The sequence below is a fragment of the Rhinolophus ferrumequinum genome, chromosome 21 (assembly GCF_004115265.2).
Source record: "Rhinolophus ferrumequinum isolate MPI-CBG mRhiFer1 chromosome 21, mRhiFer1_v1.p, whole genome shotgun sequence".
Classification (NCBI taxonomy): Eukaryota; Metazoa; Chordata; class Mammalia; order Chiroptera; family Rhinolophidae; genus Rhinolophus; species Rhinolophus ferrumequinum.
The window spans coordinates 27,259,833-27,281,253 of NC_046304.1; the positions used below are offsets into that span (position 1 = coordinate 27,259,833).

Sequence of the window (21,421 nt, forward strand, 5' to 3'; positions counted from 1 at the left end):
GAATTTTGTCAGCCTTTTCCCCTATGGTTATGTACTCACTTGGCCTGTGGTCTGCCTCACAGGCAACAGTTTTACCAAATGTTTTGATATAGATTATAAAGATCACCAGCATTCTAGCCTGCTGTGTCTTAACCTTCTCTGTCTGACCGCCAAGCCAATACCACATGTTTTAATTTGAATTACAGCAGCACCTCATTTCTACATTCTTAATTCCATGTTAATTCACATATAAGTTAGGTTGCTGTAACAAACAAAACAAACAAAACGATGGCTTAAACAATTTAGAAGTTTATTTTTCCCTCATGATCCAGTTTGTGAGCTATCCAGAGCTGATGTGGCAGCTTCACTTCTCTCTGTGAGTCCTCAGGTGTTGAATGATTAAAGATGGCTCACCACTACATCCACATGTCAGCCAGCAGCCCGCTATAATTATCTCTTCTTTTTATGAGCATAATTATCACTGTACTCACGTCAGTTTGACCAGAACTTGGTCACATGGTCTAACTAGCTGCAGGGGAACTTGGAAATGCAGCCTTTAGCTGGAGACCATTTGTGTTTTTGAACAATACCATGATTTATTTAAAGGAAGAAGAAATATTAGGAGACAATTAGAAGTCTCTGTTACATGAAGTAAGAGAAAATATTTACAACAGAAAATATAAAGGATTGTATTCATAAACGTAAAAGCTCCTACAAATCAATAAAAAGGCAACTCAATAAAAATAAACAAAATATTAATGTGCAGTTCAAAAGAAGAACTACAAACAACCAATAAGTGTATAGAAAGATGTTGAACCCCTCAGTGAAATCAGTCATCAGAGAAATGCAAATTAATTAAAACATTTTTTGCCAATCTGACTGGCAAAACTTAAACTATTGATAATATCCAAGTTTACTAATACCCAAGTTTGTAGGGGGAAAAGGAACTTCTTATACACTGTAATTGGAATATAAATTTGTAGAGCTTTTTGGAGGGCAATTTGGCATTCTCTATAAATAACTAAAATTCTTGTGCTTTGACTCAGGAATTCCACTCCTAGGAATCTCTAGTACAGAGTTCACTGGTGTTATTTATAGTAGCAGAAATTTGGAAAAAGCATAAATGCCTGATAATAGGGAACTAGATAAATTATGATAAATTCATGTAATGAAATACTGTGCAACCATTTAAGAAAATAAAGTAGCTTGATATGTTGTTACCTGGGAATATAGTAAGTGTTCATAATAATGTTAAATAAATAAAGCAAGGTGAAGCATATGTCTAGGACAGTCCCCTTTCTAGAAAGGATAAAAGGAGGAAAAGTATATACTATATAATTACAGAAAAAAAAATCTGGAAGTATATGAGAACATATATATATATATATATATATATATATATATATATGTAAACAGTGGTTACCTCTGGGAATGTAGAATTAGAGGTGTAAAGAGGTATTTTTTTACTTCTCAATTTGTATATGAATCTACACAATGGTGGGAGTATGGGAAATTTTCACCCCCTTTTTGTGTTTTCCTAGACTTTTTAAATTGAAAAAAAAAATTCCAAAATACTAAAAATAGTTTAAATATTTTAAAGTATTCCTATAATATGAATATAAAAGCCTCAAAATAATAGGAAAGTGATTTAAAGAATGTTTTGAAAAAATATTTATATCTCAGATATTAACCTCACTTTTGAAGTTTAGATATGATTGACTCCAGTTAACCTTATCTCACACCAAAAATATTTTTCCAAGATTTCTGAGGATTTCTGAGGCTTACATTCACTTTTACTTTGGAGTTTCTGCTTCTACTTAATTCCAGATTCATCCATTTCTCACCTCTCGCCTCCTAAAGCTGTGCTTCCCTTTTTTTTTCCATGCCATACCAGATGCAGTGCTTACCCCCCGTTCATTTGATTTCTCCCCTTCGCCAAGCATTTACATTACGCATTTGTATGTGTGGCACACTTTTCTGAAGATTTAGGGAAGTAGAAAGGGTTTGCATTTAAAATATTGCAAATAATTTAAATGGAGTGTTAGGCATCCTTCTTTTCAAAAGCCCTTCAATCACTTTTCCACTTTCTCACCTTTCTTTGTCTAGTGAATATGACCTTCTGCCATGTTGTCGTCTTTCCTTGTACTTCACCATACCTTCTCTTCTCCTCTTTTTTTCCTGTTCTTTTCCCAGGTCCTGAATTCTGTCTTACTTGGGCGGAAGAGGTTAGATATCACTTGTATTTCATAATGTCCCTGAGGCCTCATCTTCCCCCATGAAAACAACCTGTCAAGATACATTCCTCACCAATGACAGTTACCTCCCCAAGAGGAACTCTGGTGCCTGCTGTTAAAATAATAATTTCCTCCCTTTCACTATATATTATTGTTATACGTGTAACTGATAAAATAATTAGCATCTTAATTATCTTTATTAACTCTTCCTATTGTTTTTTTTTTCCCTGAGTAAAGCTTTATCCTTTGGTCAGTGGTGTTGATAGATGAGTCTTAATTGACCTTGGCTTCCTGCTGTGAAACAGCAGAGTTGTGAAATATTGTCATTATTATGACATCTAATCACATTTTCATTTTATTAGGGTCAGGAAGCAAATAAATGACTCACGCTAGAACCTCTTTGCAAAAAAGTTAACTTTTGTAATGAAAATGTAAGCAGACATACAGTTGATGAAGATGCAAATTATTTTTTCTTGAAGGAACTTAGCCTACCAGTTGGTCTGTGAAAACATGACCTTAACCAAAGTCAGTATAAGATTTGTATACTATCTATTAGAGGCAGTACAGCATAGTCGATAGGAAGGAAACTTTTGGTATTAGAAAACCTAAATTAAAATCTGGATTCTACCATTTACTGTGGTAATCTTGGACATATTCACTTTACTGAGCCTCAGGTTTTTATCTCTAAAATGAAGGTAATAATGATATAAAACATATAACTGGCTTCATATAATGCCTGATACATAGTAAACAGTCAGTACTTGGTAGCAATGGAACTTGAGCAATAATTATTCTTTTCATAATACTTATTATTATGTTTATTACTGCTAAATAATTTTGAAATGACGGTCTCACTTAAAATTCATGTGGGTTCTCAGTGTTGCGAGCAATCCTATTATATTTCCCTAGTCAGGGCACTTCCATTTTTCAAAACTACTCTATCATATCTTCTCTCTGCTCCAACTTCCAACACCCCTCCTCTCTTTTCATCCTCAGCTATGATCTTGTTTCTTATTTTACTGAGAAAATAGAAGCAGCTAGAACTTTCATATCTTCCCACCAACAAATCTATCAGTCTACCTCCTGTGTAACAATACACCCTGCCTTTTCTCCTATTACAATGGAAAAGGGCCAATCCTTCCATTTGTGTACAGAATCCCGTCCCCTTTTGTGTACTTGTGGACTTAGCACTTACAGTTATCCCCCCTTACTCTTCATTAATCACATTTTATCTTTTATATTAGCTAATTCCCATCAGTACAAATATGCCATCATAGGTTTTCACCTTTCCTTTCTTCATATTTCCATCCAGCTACTACTCCATTTTTTTTTTCCCCTTAGAGAAAAGCTCCTTGAAAACATATCCTTATCTCAACTGGATTTTCCAATCAGGTTTTCATTCCTGCTGCTCAGGTAAAACTCTTATCAAGGTTTCGAATGACTGCCACATTGGAAAATCCAATGGTCAGTTCTCAGTCCCCATTTTACTGTACCTCAGCAGCATTTGAACAGACTACTTTAAATTTCCTGAAGTACTTTCTTCGCTTGGCTTCTGGAACATTATCCTTTCCTGGTTTTCTTTCCTTCAACCTCACTGGCCACTCCACTCCATAGTTTATCTTCCCTGACTTCTAAATATTGATGAGTCCCAGAGCGCAGTTCTTAGAGCTCTTTTCTTCTCTCTCTATTCAATTCCTAGGTAATCTCACCAGTCTCATTGGTTTTATTATCATCTTTATTGTGATTACTCCTAAATTTATATCTTAAGTCTCAATCTTCTCCGTACACCAGACTTGCATACCTTATTGCCTATGCTACATTTTTGGTTGGATGTCCAATAGGTGTCCGAAACTTAATGTTACACCTTTTCACCAATTTTACTTATTTCAAGAACTAGTACTTCTAGTTACCTCTAGTCAACCAAAAATCTTAGTCTTTTCTTGACCCTTTTCTGTCACATCCCACATCCAACCATCAGCAGATCCTGTCAGCTTTATCTCAGTGTAGATCCAGAATCTGACCATTTCTCATCACCTTTACATGCCATCACCATGGTCCAAGCCACTATCCTCTCTTGCCTAGAGGACTGCGATAGTTTCTTAACTGGTTTTTCTGCTTCCACTGTTGGCCCCTATGGTCTTTTCTGCACACAGTAATCAGAGTGGTCCTTTAAAAACATTATTTCCCTGATTAAATTTTCCAATGGTTTTTCCATCACATTTAGAATAAAATCTAAAAATCCTTACTGTGGTCTACAAGAGGCTGAATGATTTGGCTCCTGGCGACTGCTCTGATTTTATCTCCTACCAGCTGTCTCCCTCATCTACGCCAGCCACAGCAGTCTCTTCACTGTTCTCTGAACAGACTAAACATATGCCTTCACATTGCTGTTCCCTCTGCCTGAAAAGTTCTTCCCCCAGATCTTCATATGGCTTCTTCCTTCATTTCATTCAGTTCTCTACTCCGATGCCAGTTCATCATAGATACCTTCCTGGCCATGCTATTTGAAATAGCACCCTATTCCCTATTTTCTGCCCTCCCTCAATCTCTATTCTTTATCCTGTGTTTTTCTTCTATAGTGTTTATCACTTCTTGAGATTTTCTATTTATCATTTTCTCCCCTTCTAGGTTAGTTCCATGATGGCGAGGACTTTATTTTGGTCATTGCTGTATCCCCAGCAATAGGGATTATTACCTGTGGCACTAAATGTTTGTTGAGTGCATGAATTGCTTTTTCCTCCATCAGATACACTGTTATCTTGCTGATGTATGTTTTTAAAAAATCCTTGGAAAAGAACAATGTTAAAAAATTGGGGTAAACTACATATAACATGAAGCATACCATCTTAACCACTTTTAAGTGTACAGTTCAGTGGCATTTAGTACATTGACAATGTTGCACAGACTCTAGTAGTTCCAAAACCTTTTATCACTCCAAAGGAAAGCCCCATATTCATTAAACAGTTGCTCCTATTCCATTCTCCCTCAAGCCCTTGGCAACTACTAATCTGTGTTCTGTTTCTGTGGATTTACCTATTCTGGATATTTGCATATAACGAAATGCAACATATGATCTTTGTGTCCGGCTTATCTCATTTAGCATAATGTTTTCAAGGTTTATCTACATTGTAGCGTGTGTATCAGAACTTTATTCCTTTTTACAGCTGAATAATATTACATTGTAAGTATTAATATATACTACAATTTGTTTATGCATTCATCTGCCAATGGACATTTGGGTTGTTTCTACCTTTTGGTTATTGTGAAAAGTACTGCTATGAACATATCTGTATATGTATTTGGGTATGTATTTTCAGTTCTTTTTGGTATATACCTAGGAGTGGAATTGCTGGGTTATATGGTAATTCTATGTTTAATTTTGGAGGAACTGCCAAGCTATTTCTCATAATAGCTGAACCATTTTCCATCCCCACCAGCAATGTACAAGGGTTCCCATTTTTTCACATGCCCTCTAACACTTGTTATTTTTCATGTTTTATTATTTTAACCATATTGATGGATGTGAAGTTGTTTTGCATTGTGGTTTTGATTGCATTTCCCTAATGACTAATGACGTGAGCGTCTTTTCATGTGCTTGTTGGCCTTTTGTATATCTTCTTTGGAGAAAAAATGAGTTTTTGACAACTATTATAACAATACTCTGTTTGATGAAATCTCTGTTTTGCTTAAATTTCTCTTGATTATAGCCCTAGTGTGTGCTATTAGAACAGGAGTTGGGAAACAATGGCCCATGGACCAAATCTAGCTCACTTGCCTGTTTTTATATGGCCTACATCATAAGCATGGTTTTTACATTTGAAATGGTTGCGGGGGAATCAAAAGAAGATTTCATGACACATAAAGATGAAAGGAAATTCAAATTTCAGTGTCCATAAATAAAGTTTCATTGGAACCCACAGGCACACCCATTCATTTACATATTATCTATGGCGCTTTCACACTACAACAGCGGAGTTGAGCATGCAGTAGAGGCCATGTGACCCACAAAGCCTAAAACATTTACTATCTGGTTCATTACAGAAAAAGTTTGCCTTCTCTGTGACTTTACTCTGTTTAGGCTGCTATAACAAAAATAATATGGAGTAGGTGGCTCAAACAACAGAAATTTATTTCTCACAGTTCTGACAGCTGGGAAGTCCAAGATCAAGGCACCCGCAGATTCAGTGTCTGGTGAGAGCCCAGTTCCTGGTTCATAGATGACTAGCTTCCTGCTGTGTCCTCACATGGCAGAGGGGACAAGGGAGCTCTCAGATCTCTTTTCTAAGGGCACTAATTTCACTCATAAGGGCTCCACCCTCATAACCTAATCACTTGCGAAAGGTCTCACCTTCTAACACCATCACATTGGGGGTTAGGTTTTAACATATGAATTTGGGGGGAGGGAACATTCAGTCTATTGCACCCTGTATTAGGAAGTACTTGTTCTTAGTTTCTGATCTTTTCACCGCCCTGATCATCGATGACCAGAGAAGCCCTTAAGAGAGTAAGGAGGTACTTGTGGGGAGAGCTCACAATGAGGTAGTCAGTTTAGTTCTTGTCTTTTTTATCTTGATACTAAACTCCAAGGTTAAACTACTAATGATAGGAACCAAATGTAAAATTCCTATAGAGTATCACTTAAATTTTAACTGTCACTGTCATTAAGAGTAGTGATAGCAGTGGAGCATCAGTCAGGTTCCAGCGCTCCCAATACATGATAATTTCATGAACTCACCTCTAAACACTCATTTGGCCCCAAATTCTGAAAGAGTGATTCTAACACTAAATGTTGGAACGTCATTATGTTGCTCAGTATCCCACTGAACGGGGGCATTTTGTATCCCAGAACTTACCAGAGGCCTTCTGTAACTGAATTATTTTGAAAATTTGTCTGCCCTATTTAAGTAGAGGCATCTTCTCACACTTCAAGCTTTCTCTGAATTTTTATCGAATAAGAGACTTCAAGTTGATTAGGTATCCAGATAGTATTGATTTCGATAGATGTGCACTTGTTAGAAGGAGGTTGTTAATCACAGTCGTTGCCATGCTGGGTATAGGCCTTTTGAGTACATGTTGACTTAAGGAAATACCTTCTGGATTAAAAATACCAGAGGTAAAGAAAATTAGACTCAGTCATGCTCCTCGAATTTCTATAATGACGTTACTCTAAACTCAGTATTCCCAAATAGTAATCTTATTGTAGAAGCTACACTGTCTTACGTTCTGATGGGATATTTATAGTTAAGGGAAACTGAATGTTTAAGAGCAAAGTTAATTTCATTCCTGAAGAAAGGAATTTTGTGACTATTAGATTCTGGATGAGATTTCATTAAGGTAATAGCCCCCAAACCCTAGAGGGTGCTCTCAGTAGGAATTAACATTCCCAAACAAGTAGATGCAATGCTCTTGTCCCTCAAAGCCTTTCAGCTTTCAGACCAACTCAGCTGCTGTGATTCCCAAGTACTTATCTTCTCTGATGAGTATGCAAGGTTCTCTTCTGAACAGAATCGTATAAATCTCTGGTAGCACCAAGCTAGTCTATGTCTTTTTGTATTTGTATTGGTCTCTAGACTCTAACTCCTTGATTGGTAGCTTTGCTAATGAAGGAAGTTCACTTTAGTAAAACTATTATGTTTAGATGCTTGTTATTAGAAGCTGTGTGCCACATGCTATTTTAAAGCCCAGTCATTAAGGTTGTTAAGAGGGTTTTGTTGCTCATACTACTTTACATAACTCACTCCCAGGATGTCATAGAGCCAGAGAGGCTATTGTTATTTTGACATGCCTATCTGTGGTGTGCTTGTCCATTAGTTGAACCTATCAATATGAAAAAGCCCTAGTAAGCAATTAAATAAGTGACATTTGTTCACTGAGAAAAAGAGAATTTGCTGCTGTTGTTCTTCCGTCTCCCTCCCCATGTGAATCTATAGTTGCTTTAATATTCTTTTCCTTTGTTATTATCAAGAATTTCTACTCTGCTTTCAAACCTGGGTTATAGTTTGGTCAGTTCATATTCCAAAATCTTCTTTTAGTATTTTCTGTTACAATATGGCCTGTACTTGTTCTGATATGGAGCTGAAGTGTTTGGAGAATGATCATAATTAGGTATTACTCCTTCTGCATCTTTTGATCAGCTTTTAAAAATCCTGATGCTTAGGTTGCACTTTATACCAATTAAATCAGAATATATGAGGTATCAGTATTTTTTAAAAGATCCTGAGGTGATTCCAATGTGCAGCAAGATTCAGAAATTACTAGCTTTACTTAATTAGCCATATAGCTCAGAGGTTCTTCCCCCCGGGATCTATTTACTCATCAGGATTAATTAGATGACCTTATAATAATGCATTTTAGTTATTTGAAAAAAAGATTATGATACTATTTCAAAAGGATATATGTGCGTCCATATATTCATTGCAGCATTATTTATAATAGCCAAGATATGGAGGCAACCTGTGTATCCATCAGTGGTTGAATGGATAACGAGGAAATGGTACTTTGATACAGTGGAACATTACTCAACCATAAAAAAGAATGAAATCTTGCCATCAGAAACAGCATGGATGGACCTAGAGGGTATTGTGCTAAGTGGAGTAAGTCAGAGAAAGACAAATGCCTTAGGATTTCATTTATATGTGGAATCTAAAGAACAAAATAAAACAGAAACAAACTCATAGATACAGAGAACGTTTTGATGGTTGCCAGATGGGAGGAGGGTTGGGGGGGAAGGGTGGAAAAGGGGAAGGGATTAAGAAGTACAAATTGATAGTTGCAAAATAGTCATGGGGACGTAAAGTATAGCATAGGGAATATAGTCAATTATATTGAAATAACTATGTATGGTGTCAGATGGGTACTAGATTTATCAGGTGATCACCTCGTAAGTTACATAAATGTCTAATCACCATGTTGTGCACCTGAAACTAACATAATAATGTATGTCAACTGTAATCGAAAAATAAAAAATTATTTTAAAAAGTAATTGGCAAATTAAAAGAGAAAAAAGATGTGATATATAAGATATTACTGTTATTATTATCACTATTTAGATTGCAAAATATTAGATTGTGGTAAAATGTACATAAGATAAAATTTACCACGTTAACCATTTTTAAGTGTTCATTTCAGTGGCATTAAGTACATTCACATTGTTGTACTACCATCACCATCTCCAGAACTTTTTTCATCTTCTCAAACTGAACTCTGTATCTATTACAGAATAACTCCTTTCCCTGCATCCCCTGGCAACCACCATTCTACTTTCTGTCTCTATAAATTTGCCTACTCTTAGGTACCTCATATATGTGCAATCATACAGGATTTATCCTTCTGTGAACGACGACTTTCAATTAATGTAATGTCTTCAAAGTTCATTCATGTTATAGCATGTGTCCGAATTTCCTTCCTTTTTAGGGCTAAATAATATTCCATTTCATGTATATATCACATTTTGTTTATCCATTCATTTGTTGATGGGCACTTGGATTGCTTCCACCTTTTGGCTATTGTGAATAATGCTGCTATGATTATGGATGTGTGAGAAGCCTATTTTAAATGATAAACTTAACCACTTAACGTTGGTCTGTTCTCCCTCCATACTGTGCTCATCTGGATTAATGGCTTACTTTTTGTGGATAGATTGTAGTGTAGTTTACCAGATGAGCTAGTACTTGGCCCTAGTGACTGGTCTATCTTTTATAATATATGGCAAAAATTAGGTACAGTTCCAGATGCTTTCTAGATTTTTCTCAAAGGTGATAGAATTATTTTATTAAATCAGCTCTCTTGTCCTGGCTGTGGATCAATCCCCCAAAAGCTGTGTTCTGCAACTATAGTGACAAAAGTCTCAGTATATGTAGAATGAAATAAAGGATTCATGCTGTATAGTTTAGTTTAACTCCAAAATGCCACTATGGCAAAAATCATAAACTTCAAAACCAACCTAAAAGGCTTCCTAGTCATGTTGCTTTAGAAGTTATGAACGAATTAGATTGAATCTAGAAGTCACATTAAGATCCTTTTATTGCTGCCTGTATCAGATACGCCATTTAGTCTACTATACATGGTCTTAGCTTTTTGTATTACAGAACGGAGAGCTCACTTTTTTACTTCTTTCTTTTTTTTTTTTAAGTTTATTGGGGCAGCAATTGTTAGTAAAGTTACATAGGTTTCAGGTGCACAATCTGCAATACACCATCTCTATATCACATTGTGTGTTCACCACCCAGAGTCAGTTCTCTTTCCATCACCATATATTGGATGCTCTTTACCCTCATCTACCATCCCCCTCCCCCCTTACCTTCTGGTAACCACTAAACTATTGTCTGTGTCTGTGAGTTTTTGTTTCTTTATTTGTTTGTCTTGTTCCTTTGTTGTTTTCAGTTTTATATACCACGTATCCGTGAAATCATATGGTTCTCGACTTTTTCTTTCTGATTTATTTCGCTTAGCGTAATAATCTCAAGATCCATCCATGTTGTTACAAATGGCACTATTTCATCTTTTCTTATGATAGAACTTCTTTCCATTCTTAATGAGCCACTTTCGTCTCTTGACCCCTGTGAAGGGCATACTTTCTTTTTACAGACACTTCAGATAGGTGTTTTTATAAGAGATCAGGTATGGTAGTCCTAAGTGGAAATTTTATAAGGCATTTAACTTTGGAAAAGTAGTGATTACTTATTTTGATATTGTATTTCTGAAGGCATTACTTTTTCATATTTCTACAACCCACCCACTTATCCTTATCACGTCAAAGAAATGAATTTTTTTAAAAAATGAATTTTTATCTGTATATGTCACTCTGATCCCTTTGACATTTTCCCTTAGTTTTCCACTTATAATAAAAGGCAATTGAAATGAAAAGAGGTTTGGCCATATCACTGAAGGGATAGACACTTTAAATTTTGTTGGTCTCTTTGGGGGTGACAAGTGGGCTACACCTGTGTGCTTTAGTGATACAGGAATGACCTAAAATTGAGAATCTGATGAGATAATGATTTTAGAACCAAATCTACAGATGAAACATAAGCAACTTATTCTTCTTGTCTATTGAACTCTACAGTCTGAGAGGCTAAGAGTGAGTAAACAAATCTTTCTTTCTAGATCTTCATCTGCTGGTGGACGTGGCCTGCAAGCAGGAGCACTTTCCAAAGGAGGAAGAATTAAAAGAGTGAAAAATGGATGACAAATGTGACATTGTGCACTAGCTGTAGCTGGAGGCAGACTAGCCTTGCACATGACATACTGTTGGGATTTTTTTCAGTTCTGTTAAGGAAAAAAAAGTATTTTTGTTTTGTTAATTTGAGAATTTTGTTAATTGAAAATTGGGAATTTGGTATTTACTACAGCTGTTTAGTTCAGATTATTTACCTTGACAAGTACTAAATATCTAGCAGCCTTTTTTTTTTTTTGCTGCCCAGATCCCTTTCAAATGAAAAGTCCTGGCCTTCTGTTACAGTCAAGAAAGCCTCTAAAAACTGCTGCATCTATGGTACTGGAAAATAATCTGTATGTGTTGCTTTGTCGTCTTGCCACTCTCAAACTGTAGTCAGCACAACTCCAGTGGAGAGTTCAGTCTATCTGTTTCAAGTCACAGTGTGATCCTTTTAGAGAAGATTGTATGAGAAATGAAGGCGTAAGGTCACCAAGATCACAGGTCTAAATGGGTCAGGAATTCCAGGGAAGAAACTCTGGGAAAGAGCTAATTTTCTGAGTGATTAACCAGGAAATGTTCTTACTTCCTTACCCAGCATTCTTTTTTAAGAGCAAGGCATCCAGACTTGGACCACCCATCAACCTTAGGAGCTCCTAATACTTTTATATTAATGGGAGCATTCTTCTATTTTCATATCTTTCTTTAATTTTAATGATACATTATCATAAATGGTAAGAAGGTTTTGTTAATATATCATTTATTTAAATGTCTTCTAAAGAAAAGTATTTAACTTGTTTAATATATTTATAAATGCTGGTAGATTTAAAAGTTTTAAAGCTTTATATTTTTATTAATATTGCAGGATAGAAGGATAAAGGATACATGTGTAATATTTTTATTTTAAGGGGGAAATGTACAATGCGTGAACAAAAACATTAAGAGATTTAACATAGTGTTTTCTTATTTTAGATTTTTACATTCAGTAAATATAAATTCTCATCTATAAGATATTGTGTGCAAATTTTGAGAGAAACTGATTAGTAGTCATTTAACAGAAGCTGTACCTCTGATATTTTTAATAGTTTATGTCTGGTTTAAGCTTCTGAGAGAAGTTTGGATAGTAGGATAGACTATAACATTTTTATCCTATCCCCTCTATAGGATTCTAAATTCAAGTAGTAGGATTGTGGAACTGGATTTTAGGAGAGGTGTATGGTGGTTGTCCAGTTTCTGTGGTTGATCCCTCACTTGTTCATCCAGCAACAGCAAGAAACGTGCTGATTTAAAAGTCTTTTAAGTCGACTAGAACTTTCTTATTGGATTCTGCTTCAGTTTTCCTAAGAAGCATTACAGAAACAAAAGGAAAGCCTAGGAATATGAAACTAACTACAAAGAAAAGGCACTTTGTGATAGGACACAAGTACTGTGTTAACATTGTGGGTGTAACAATTCATTTCTTAAATTGCATTGTGCCTTCCCAATGATGTCAAACCCTAGGAATATTACAGAGATAGTAGTTTTTTTGGGAAAGGATGAGCTCTATTGGTCTGCAGTGAGTTGGTTTAGATAGAAAAGTAGGTTCTGAAAAAATGACCTGTTTGGTCCATCTGATTAGAATAGTTGGTGTCTATGTGATGGGCATTTATTCATCTTTACTCCCAAGGTTTAAAAGATGAACAGATTATCAAGACTCCTACATCTTTTGTCCAGACTATGTATTTTGGCAGAGTATGTGAAGAGGAGACCCAATTTCCAAATGAAGGACCTTTGCCTTTTCTCCGTCATGTTGAAAAGCTGATACACTGTGTAGGTGACATTTCTTCCCTTAAATATGCCTTTCTTACTTAGCTTTCTATATGTTGAAAGAGATAATATCTTTTGAAGAACATGTGTCAAGCAGGAACCTTGGCATGGATTTGGGTTCCGTGGTTTTAAGGCTTAATTAATTAATAAAATGCCTTTATCAGCTTTCCAAACTTTTTTTATATACGAATACAAAAGACTAAGGAGCTGGATCTCCTGCTATACTCACATGCCTGCTACCTATCAACTAAAGGTGTCATCACTGATTTGGGTAAAGTAGAAAAAGATAAAATCTGTGTGTGAATTAGCCAGTATGGTCTGACACATAGTAACAGGGTTCCTGACTAGCACCTCAGTATCTCAGCACCTTAACTATAATAAATTTCAATCAGTCAACAATAAAGTGTTTCAACTAGACTTGTTGTCCTGCTTGTTTTTACTGTTTGATTGGTGATCATTAGAAACCTCAGTCATTATGACTATTAATCATAATAGTAAACTTCAAAAGAGAAGATACTCTGTTTTTCAAAGAATCTGGCTTTTTAAGAAAATGTGTCCTGGCTTTTTTTTTCCCATTTGCACTTGAATAGAGATTGAATCTTTAAAATGCCATTAAAGATAAGGACAATTCTTGGACGCATTTACAGAAACCTAGTTTTTTGGAAATGGATGAATAGTTTTCAGTAACTTTAATCAATCCAGATGTGAAAGTAGATCCTGAAGGATGACCTGTCCCCTTGTAAGATTAGGTAGTAGATGTCAATGAGATGGGAATTTCATTACCATAGTGATGGAATCTTTAGGACATCTCTATGGAAGTTGTGGTTATATCAACGCGGGGGATAACTCCAAGAAATTAAAGTCAGAGAATAATTTCTCTTCCTTGTCTTGTCAATTCTGGTGACCTAAACAAACAGTGTATCAGTGAACTAAACTACACAGAACTGTTTGGTTTGATCCTGAGTACATCAGGGTACTCAGATTCGTGATATGTATTATCATCATTTCCAGAACTCAGAGTTTCCTCAAGAAAGGGCAACCACATTTATGTTTTTTTCCTTCTTTCAACTAAGTGTGTGTATTATTTCTTAGATTTGGGTCTCTTAATTCCTTTGCAAGTTTCAAGCAAAAGTAGATGAGGCAAAGTCCGTTAGTGGCTTATCTTAAAGATATTGTTGCATATATTATCTATATTAATGTATATTTTGCATTATTTATGCTGTACTATTGCATGGCATGCGTAAAATAAAAATAAAATTGTAGCAGATTTTTAAAAAATTCTCTCCAGGAGAATTATATCTATTCCTTTTCCTTAGGAAAGGAGTTACAAAAGGTCTGTATTTCCATTATGTCCTTAATGTCCAACCAATAAAGAAAAAGTGCTAAATTAAGAATTTATTTTAGAAATGATCTCTCTGCTCTAGGTTACTTAGTAGTCCTAAAATGTCAAAACTACGCCCATAAACCTTTTTTAGGGAAAAAATGCTCAAGGTGAATAGACCACTCATACTTTTTGCTTTTAGAGGCATTATGTCATTTAATCGTTACAACACACCTACAATGTAATTATTCACATTTTTACAGATGATCAATTTGTACAATTCATTTGTACAATTTTAAAAAACTTTTAAAAAGATTTATGCTATGTGCTTCTTACCACAATTTAGAGAAGTACATAACATAAATCTTAACCATTTTTAGGTGTACAGTTCAGTAGTGTTAACCACATTCATATTATTGTACATTTGTACAATTTGGAAAGATTATTGGCAGCAGGTCAAAAATAAAATGTCTGACCACAGTTAAATATAATCTGAAAATTTGAAAATTCAAATTTTAGAAACAGACATTAGAAACTTTTGCATTATTTTTAATGACAAGGTTACTGGAAGGGTTGTAGTTCATGAATGTGGTAATTAGCCAAAATTAGGGGGTTTTGTGCCTACATTCGTCTCATTAAGCATATATGTTTTACCCCTTTGCTTGTATTTATGACATAGACACCATGTTTCCCTGAGAACAAGACCTAGCCAGACCATCAGCTCTAATGCATCTTTTGGAGCAAAAATTAATATAAGCCCGGTCTTATTTTACTATAAGACCGGGTATATAATATAATATAATATAATACCGGGTCTTCTTTAATTTTTGCTCCAAAAGATGCATTAGAGTTGATTGTCCGGCTAGGTCTTATTTTCGGGGAAACAGGGTACATGCAATCTTATATTGAGGGCATAAAATAGGTCTGATCCATAGTATCAGTTCACCTCCCAAGGATGTGAGAAGAAAGTAACAGATTCTAGGCCTCTGACATCAACCTGATCTAAAAGCTCCATACAGGTACAGTTTAGAAAAGGGCTACCAAATTTAAATTAGTAAGAGCTGAAGAAAAACTATACACAAAATGGATAGAGTTCTTGTCAGGATAGTAGATATAAGACAACAATAAATCAGTAAGTGCTGTAGCACAGGATCGCTTTATTCTGGCTTTGTGCCATTTTTAGACACTAAAACCCGGAAAGAGCAGAAATCTTTTTGAACATATATTTGCAAAACCCTGTGTCCATTCTTCTGGGTTTTCTCTCTCTCTCTCTCTCTCTCTCTCTCTTCTTTCCTCATCCCACTATCTATACTCTCTTGGGTGCAGAATCTGCTTAGATATGTTTGAATGGCCCTGATTTACGTGTGGTAGCTTGCTTACCTAGAGAAGGAATTGAGGATTGAATTGGATGCAATTTGGCTGTGGCTCAATAGAGGGAGTAGAGGAGCTGAGAGAAGAGAGCAAAAGAACGTGTCTGGTTAAGTGTGCCGCCCAAGCCCGTGCCTTAGCCAGTGGAGGAGGAGGGGCAGGATGGGGGGTGTTGCCTCTAGCTGCTCCACCCTCACTTTGTGTCAGCAGGTAGAGAGCGTGATTGCAGTCTCAGGGGAGGGAGTTCGAGCTAGAACACCAATTACAAACCACAGGCTTCCTCCTCTAGGGAGTTGATCCAGAATTGTCTTTCTGGAAGGGAAGCACTCGAATCCTTCCGAACTTTCTAAGTCCATCCATGATTCAGAGATATTGCCTTCTCCCTCTGGGATTTTCTGTGTTCCTGGTAGTGAATTGTTACTTGGCTTCTTTTCTCTTTCAAGATTTGATCATTTTATATGCTGTTCGGGGAGAAAAAGAACTTTTGTTAGAAAGGAGATTTCAGAAATGATTTTGGATCCTCTATAAGTGTTTTGAGAGTTCTTGGGGACATTAGCTCTAATCCTGGAGTGAGTTTCTGCCTTTGACCTGCATGGATTATTTTTTCAGGCTGCGGAATTTCTCGGCGCCTACCTGCAGTGTGGGGCACTTGGTTTGGTTGCAGAGTAAGAAGGTGGAAGACTGAGCTGTACTTGGTTAAACAGTTGAAATCTTTTTTGAGCAGGATCTATAAGAGCATAATTGAATTGGTTTCACCCCCGTGGATTCCAGTGGGCCCGACAGCGCAACAGGTTTGCAGATTTCTTTTGAAATTCTTTTTATTCTCCCTCTGCCTCAGCAAAAGAAAAGAATCTGTATAACAGGTTCATGTTCAATTGCTTGGCTTCTCAGCACTTATTCTGAAGACTTTATAAGATTTTTTAATTTGACCTCTGAACACAGTGGGCTTTTGCGGTTGGAGTGCATTTATATTTACTTAAGGGCGCACATTTAAAATCTTAGAATGAGATTTTGTTTGTACAAAGACCCAAATTCTCAAGTGTGTGTAGAAATAGCACAGATCTACCCTACTCAGGCTTTATACTTTTTCAGGGTATTCTTCTTAGAACTTGTAGAGCCTACTACCCCTATCTTTTATACCCCACCCCCTCAAGGAATTTGAAAACGTGTTAGGAATAGTCCTTTGTTTTACTTAAGAACCTAAAAAATTACAGATTATAAACTTGGGATCATAGTTTCCAAAAGCATCTCATGGGAAATCAAAGTGCTTGGCATTCTCAAGCAGGAGAATAAAAGCTGGAATCCCTAAGAGAGAAAGAAAAATAAAGATAGAAATACGATTTTTAACTGGGAAAAATAATTGGAAAGCTAACCTTTTCAAATATTTTTCTAATTATGCAAGTTGGAAAAGGTTGTGATGCTTAGGATTATCCTGTAATATGTGAAGACATATAAATTACAACCTAATTTAGAGGCAAATTTAGGTAGAACATTTAAAAATTATAGCATATTTAGGTTCATGAAAAGTATTATAAATTTAGTGGGCCTAGAACTTTGGCTACATTGAAATACAGTTTAATGTGGAAACTTTTATGAACACATGTTATAGCATCTTTGGACATCTCTCAAGATGTGGCCTGAAATAATGTTTCCTCTCCTTCCCCATGAAAACAAAATTCTCCTGTGATCTTTATGGTCTTTTACCACTGACAAATTGTGCTTAAAAAGAACCATCTCTTCATTTTCTGAGCTGGAGTTTTTCACTCTCACCTTCGATGCATGGCCTTAGTTATTTACTTTGCCTTGTTTTGTTCATTAACATTGGGTTTAGTGGCTCGACAATTTGATGCATATGGAAGACCAGCACCAAGTGATCTGACATAATAAAAATTCAGGATGTGACATTCAACCTCAAGCAAAGTTGGAAATTCCAAAGAAAAGTGGCGGTATCTTTACTATTATTAGTGAAGATGGGAGAAAATGACCTACCTGAAGCAGAAGTGGGCTGAAAACACCCTCTTCCTTGCCGGATCAGGAATGCCACCTGTTCTTGGGAATAGGAGAAAGGAAGGGCCAAAACTATGACTTGGCTTTCTGAAACTGAAGTATAAATACTTTCTTCCTTCATTTGTCTAAATCTGAGAACCTGCGTTTGGTATTAGCCCGTGGAAGCAGTATGTATGGCCGAAGTGCATTGCTGCAGCTGGTAGCATGAGTGGTGGCCACCAGCTGCAGCTGGCTGCCCTCTGGCCCTGGCTGCTGATGGCTACCCTGCAGGCAGGCTTTGGACGCACAGGACTGGTACTGGCAGCTGCGGTGGAGTCGGAAAGATCAGCAGAGCAGAAAGCTATTATCAGAGTGATCCCCTTGAAAATGGACCCCACAGGAAAACTGAATCTCACTTTGGAAGGTGTGTTTGCTGGTGTTGCTGAAATAACTCCAGCAGAAGGAAAGTTAATGCAGGTAAGGATAACTTGATTGTATTTCACTTTCCATCTGTTTGAAATATTCCTTCTTTTGTCTCCCAAACCAAATACCATACAAGAGCTTCTGCTGCTTAGCTTTCTGTTTGTTCCATCTTTTAAGGATATTGCCTCATTGGTGTCCTAAAGCAAATTCTTATTTTATACTCGAGAAGAAACATAAATCCTACATGTTAGAAGATTATCTGCTTATTTTTAACTCTGGTATTACATTGCCTTTTTAGATAGATACACATAAGACCTTTCTTTGCAAGTGATATATTCTGGACACGGTATTTTGATAGATGAAATATTGAGGACTGTACTTTATATCCTGTTTAAATTTGAAGTGAGCACTAAGGAGGTTGATTTTAATGGTCAGCAGCACCCTGAAATTCTAGAATGCCCTTGGAGTGTATTTGATCACTGTGTCACTTTTAAAATTCAGTCAAGCTTGAATGCTACGGCTGGCTTTATACCACGTGTGGCACGCAATTGCTAAGCCCAAAATGGAGAGGACCGGATTACAAAATGGACACAAGGTGGAAACTTGTCTCCTGATCACTTTAGTCTTGTCTACACTTAATTTTATTATTTTCAAAAATCTTAAATTTAACATCTGTTTTTTATTGACCCACAGAGTTATTCAGGCACAGTTTCTCAGCCTTTCAGGCTGTGAATTTTGCCCATAACTCATTCATAGCCTACTCTTTCTGTGTTGAATTTACGAATTTATTTCATAGATGAATTGCTCACTCCCCATAGTGAAGATAGAGCCTAGAGGGCTGTACCTTTTTAATGTGGCATTCCAGTGTCTTATCCCATGAAATTCTGTTGCTTAATTGATTAAATTTTGTTTTATGAAAGGACCCTTCTTGCTGTAGCTCTTGAACACAGGTTGAAATGTTAAATATGGTTTCTCTCAGCTACCAAGCTCAGGTTTTTATTTTGTGATATGAACAGAACCAACGTATTAATAGGAATTTAAATTTTGGGTTATTTTGAGAAAGAAGGTGAGAAAATTTAACAAATTATAGAACTCTCTTTTCCAAATATGGATTTTTACATATATGATGTAGTGGCTCTTCATGACCACTTCTTAGGCTATTATTTTGAAGGTGGGATAAATGAAGTTGAAGAAGAATTGGGTGAAATGGAAGGCTCTGCTGTTTAGAAAAATAAATAGACAAAAAGAATGTATCTAAAAAAACACGGCCTAAGAATTTTTGGATAAGTGTCTACTCATTTAATTTGAACTCTAGGATGGAATTAGGAACATTTAAAAGTTGAAACATAAATCATTTTGAATACAACAACTGGAAAGGAAACTTCCTCCCTGACCTTGCCTAGTTAGTACCCTGAAGCATGAGGTATGTGCTCCATTTTAATTTTTTACCCTAAGTTATTTTACTACAGGACCATATTTTGATATCTCTGAGGTCTTTGGGGGACATACTAAGCTTTGTGCCTTATTCATGTCCTGTGGCAGCATGTTCAATGGGTAATTATATACTGCATGAAATAGTGTACTCTTTTATTTAAAATTTTTGTCTTCTATTATCGTAAAGCTCTATGAAAAGTTTCTGTATACTCATAAAGGAAAAGGTATGTAAGGGCACTAGCTGGCATTCTCTTTGCCATTCATTACTTTGTCAGTCTGTTCTATCTTCTCTTATTCTGCCCTTCTCCCTGGTAAATTTTGCTAATCTTTTTTTTTTTTTTTTAAAACGGTTAACAGTGAGCCTATTAGCATACCTTAAGTATTGTTTATTTTATGAAGGGGGAATTTCATTGTATCTCTTATTCAGCAAGGCCTTTCAGCCTTTACAGTAGTGTGCATTATTGGTGATTTTCGGCCTTTCTTCACCTTTTCTGTCCACATAAGCTTCTTCTAGGTGATTAATAAATTTGTAAACTAACCTAGTATTAATCTCTGGAGACTTTCAGTATTGTTTCTGGTTTATTGTCTATTAATCAATTTTTCATCCACAATAGTTAACCAAATTTTCTTCGTAGTCCCTTATGAGAATTATTTTTAAAAAACAAAAAGAACCTTTTGAATGATGTGCATCAGTTCTTCTTTACCCACTATTTGATTAATTCTTTCAAAGAACTGTAGTGTGTGGGGGACACAAGGTTTACACTTCTAGAATCCACGCATTTATTCCTTATCAGATAGTACTGCAACTCAGGCTTACTCAACTGTAGTTAACCAAGCCTTCCATTTACCTGGAGTTCTGTTTATGTCTCCTAGAGTTGTGCTTTGCTGCACTTTAGCTTTCTTGAAGGATAGCTGTACTCTGATATCACAAATCTAAAGGGGTCTTCTCTGTTGACTTTGAGGGTTTTTAGATAATTCTATGTATCTCTCTATCTATGAATTATCCTAGCTGCCTGTTAAGTTTGATTGTCTTCGAAGATACAAGCACATATGTCTTTGTAAAACTGGGGATGCTATGCATTAGAAAATGTAAAGGTATGAAGACAGTGATTTAAAAAAATAACCTTGTTGTGGTTTCTGGAATTCCCAAACAGTTTCAGAAAATTTGATAATTAGCTCAATTTCATAAGGACCAAGTGAACAGCATTTTCACTTATATTACAATTTTAATGTTCCTTAACCAAAGGGAGAGATCTCTTGACATTGTGCCCCCAATTTGTTTAATAATAAAATGGACCAGACAGTTGTCTCTCAAATAATTTTGTTTGTTTGAACTTCATCTGATGGGATGGATATGCGAGGACACTGAAGGTCAGGCCTTGGTAAATTTTTGTCCTGATGCTCACACCTCCCTAATTCTTGGTGCTTAGGTTTCTTTTTACCAATAGTAACATCCATTTTACAAGCTATGTTTAAAGTTTTAAATTGAAATATTCTTCTTAGAGTACTAGAAGAAAGTCAAAATAGAAGAGGAAATGTTGCCTTTGAAGTATTCCCTTCATTTCTCAAGTCTTCTGTTTTCCATTTCAAAATTCCCCGTCTTAGCCCTGACCAAATGATATTGTTTTCCTTTCTTTTTTTGCCCAAGAGCTGCTTCTTTGCATTCATGTCATTTCATCTCCTTGTGCGTGTTTGCCATTGTCTTTAAAGTGTCTA

The 21,421-nt window shown here is 36.0% G+C and overlaps 2 protein-coding genes across 4 annotated transcripts in view; both read left to right on the top strand.

Moving 5' to 3' along the window:
- The window catches only part of HSF5 (heat shock transcription factor 5), a 34,227-nt gene extending 22,828 nt beyond the window's left edge, over nt 1-11,399 (top strand). The window contains exon 6 of the mRNA XM_033091308.1: nt 11,319-11,399. Coding sequence (XP_032947199.1) covers nt 11,319-11,389 — 71 coding nt within the window. The 3' untranslated portion in view covers nt 11,390-11,399. The remainder of the gene's footprint in view (nt 1-11,318) is intronic.
- Nucleotides 11,400-16,319: 4,920 nt separating this feature from the next.
- The window catches only part of RNF43 (ring finger protein 43), a 59,182-nt gene continuing 54,080 nt past the window's right edge, over nt 16,320-21,421 (top strand). The window contains exons 1-2 of one of the 3 annotated variants that reach the window (XM_033091443.1): nt 16,320-16,653; nt 17,694-18,325. In XM_033091443.1, coding sequence (XP_032947334.1) covers nt 18,074-18,325 — 252 coding nt within the window. In that variant the 5' untranslated portion in view covers nt 16,320-16,653; nt 17,694-18,073. Of the gene's footprint in view, nt 18,326-19,609; nt 19,695-21,421 lie in introns of those variants that run through there. The other 2 variants (XM_033091441.1, XM_033091444.1) reach the window with 2 other exon arrangements.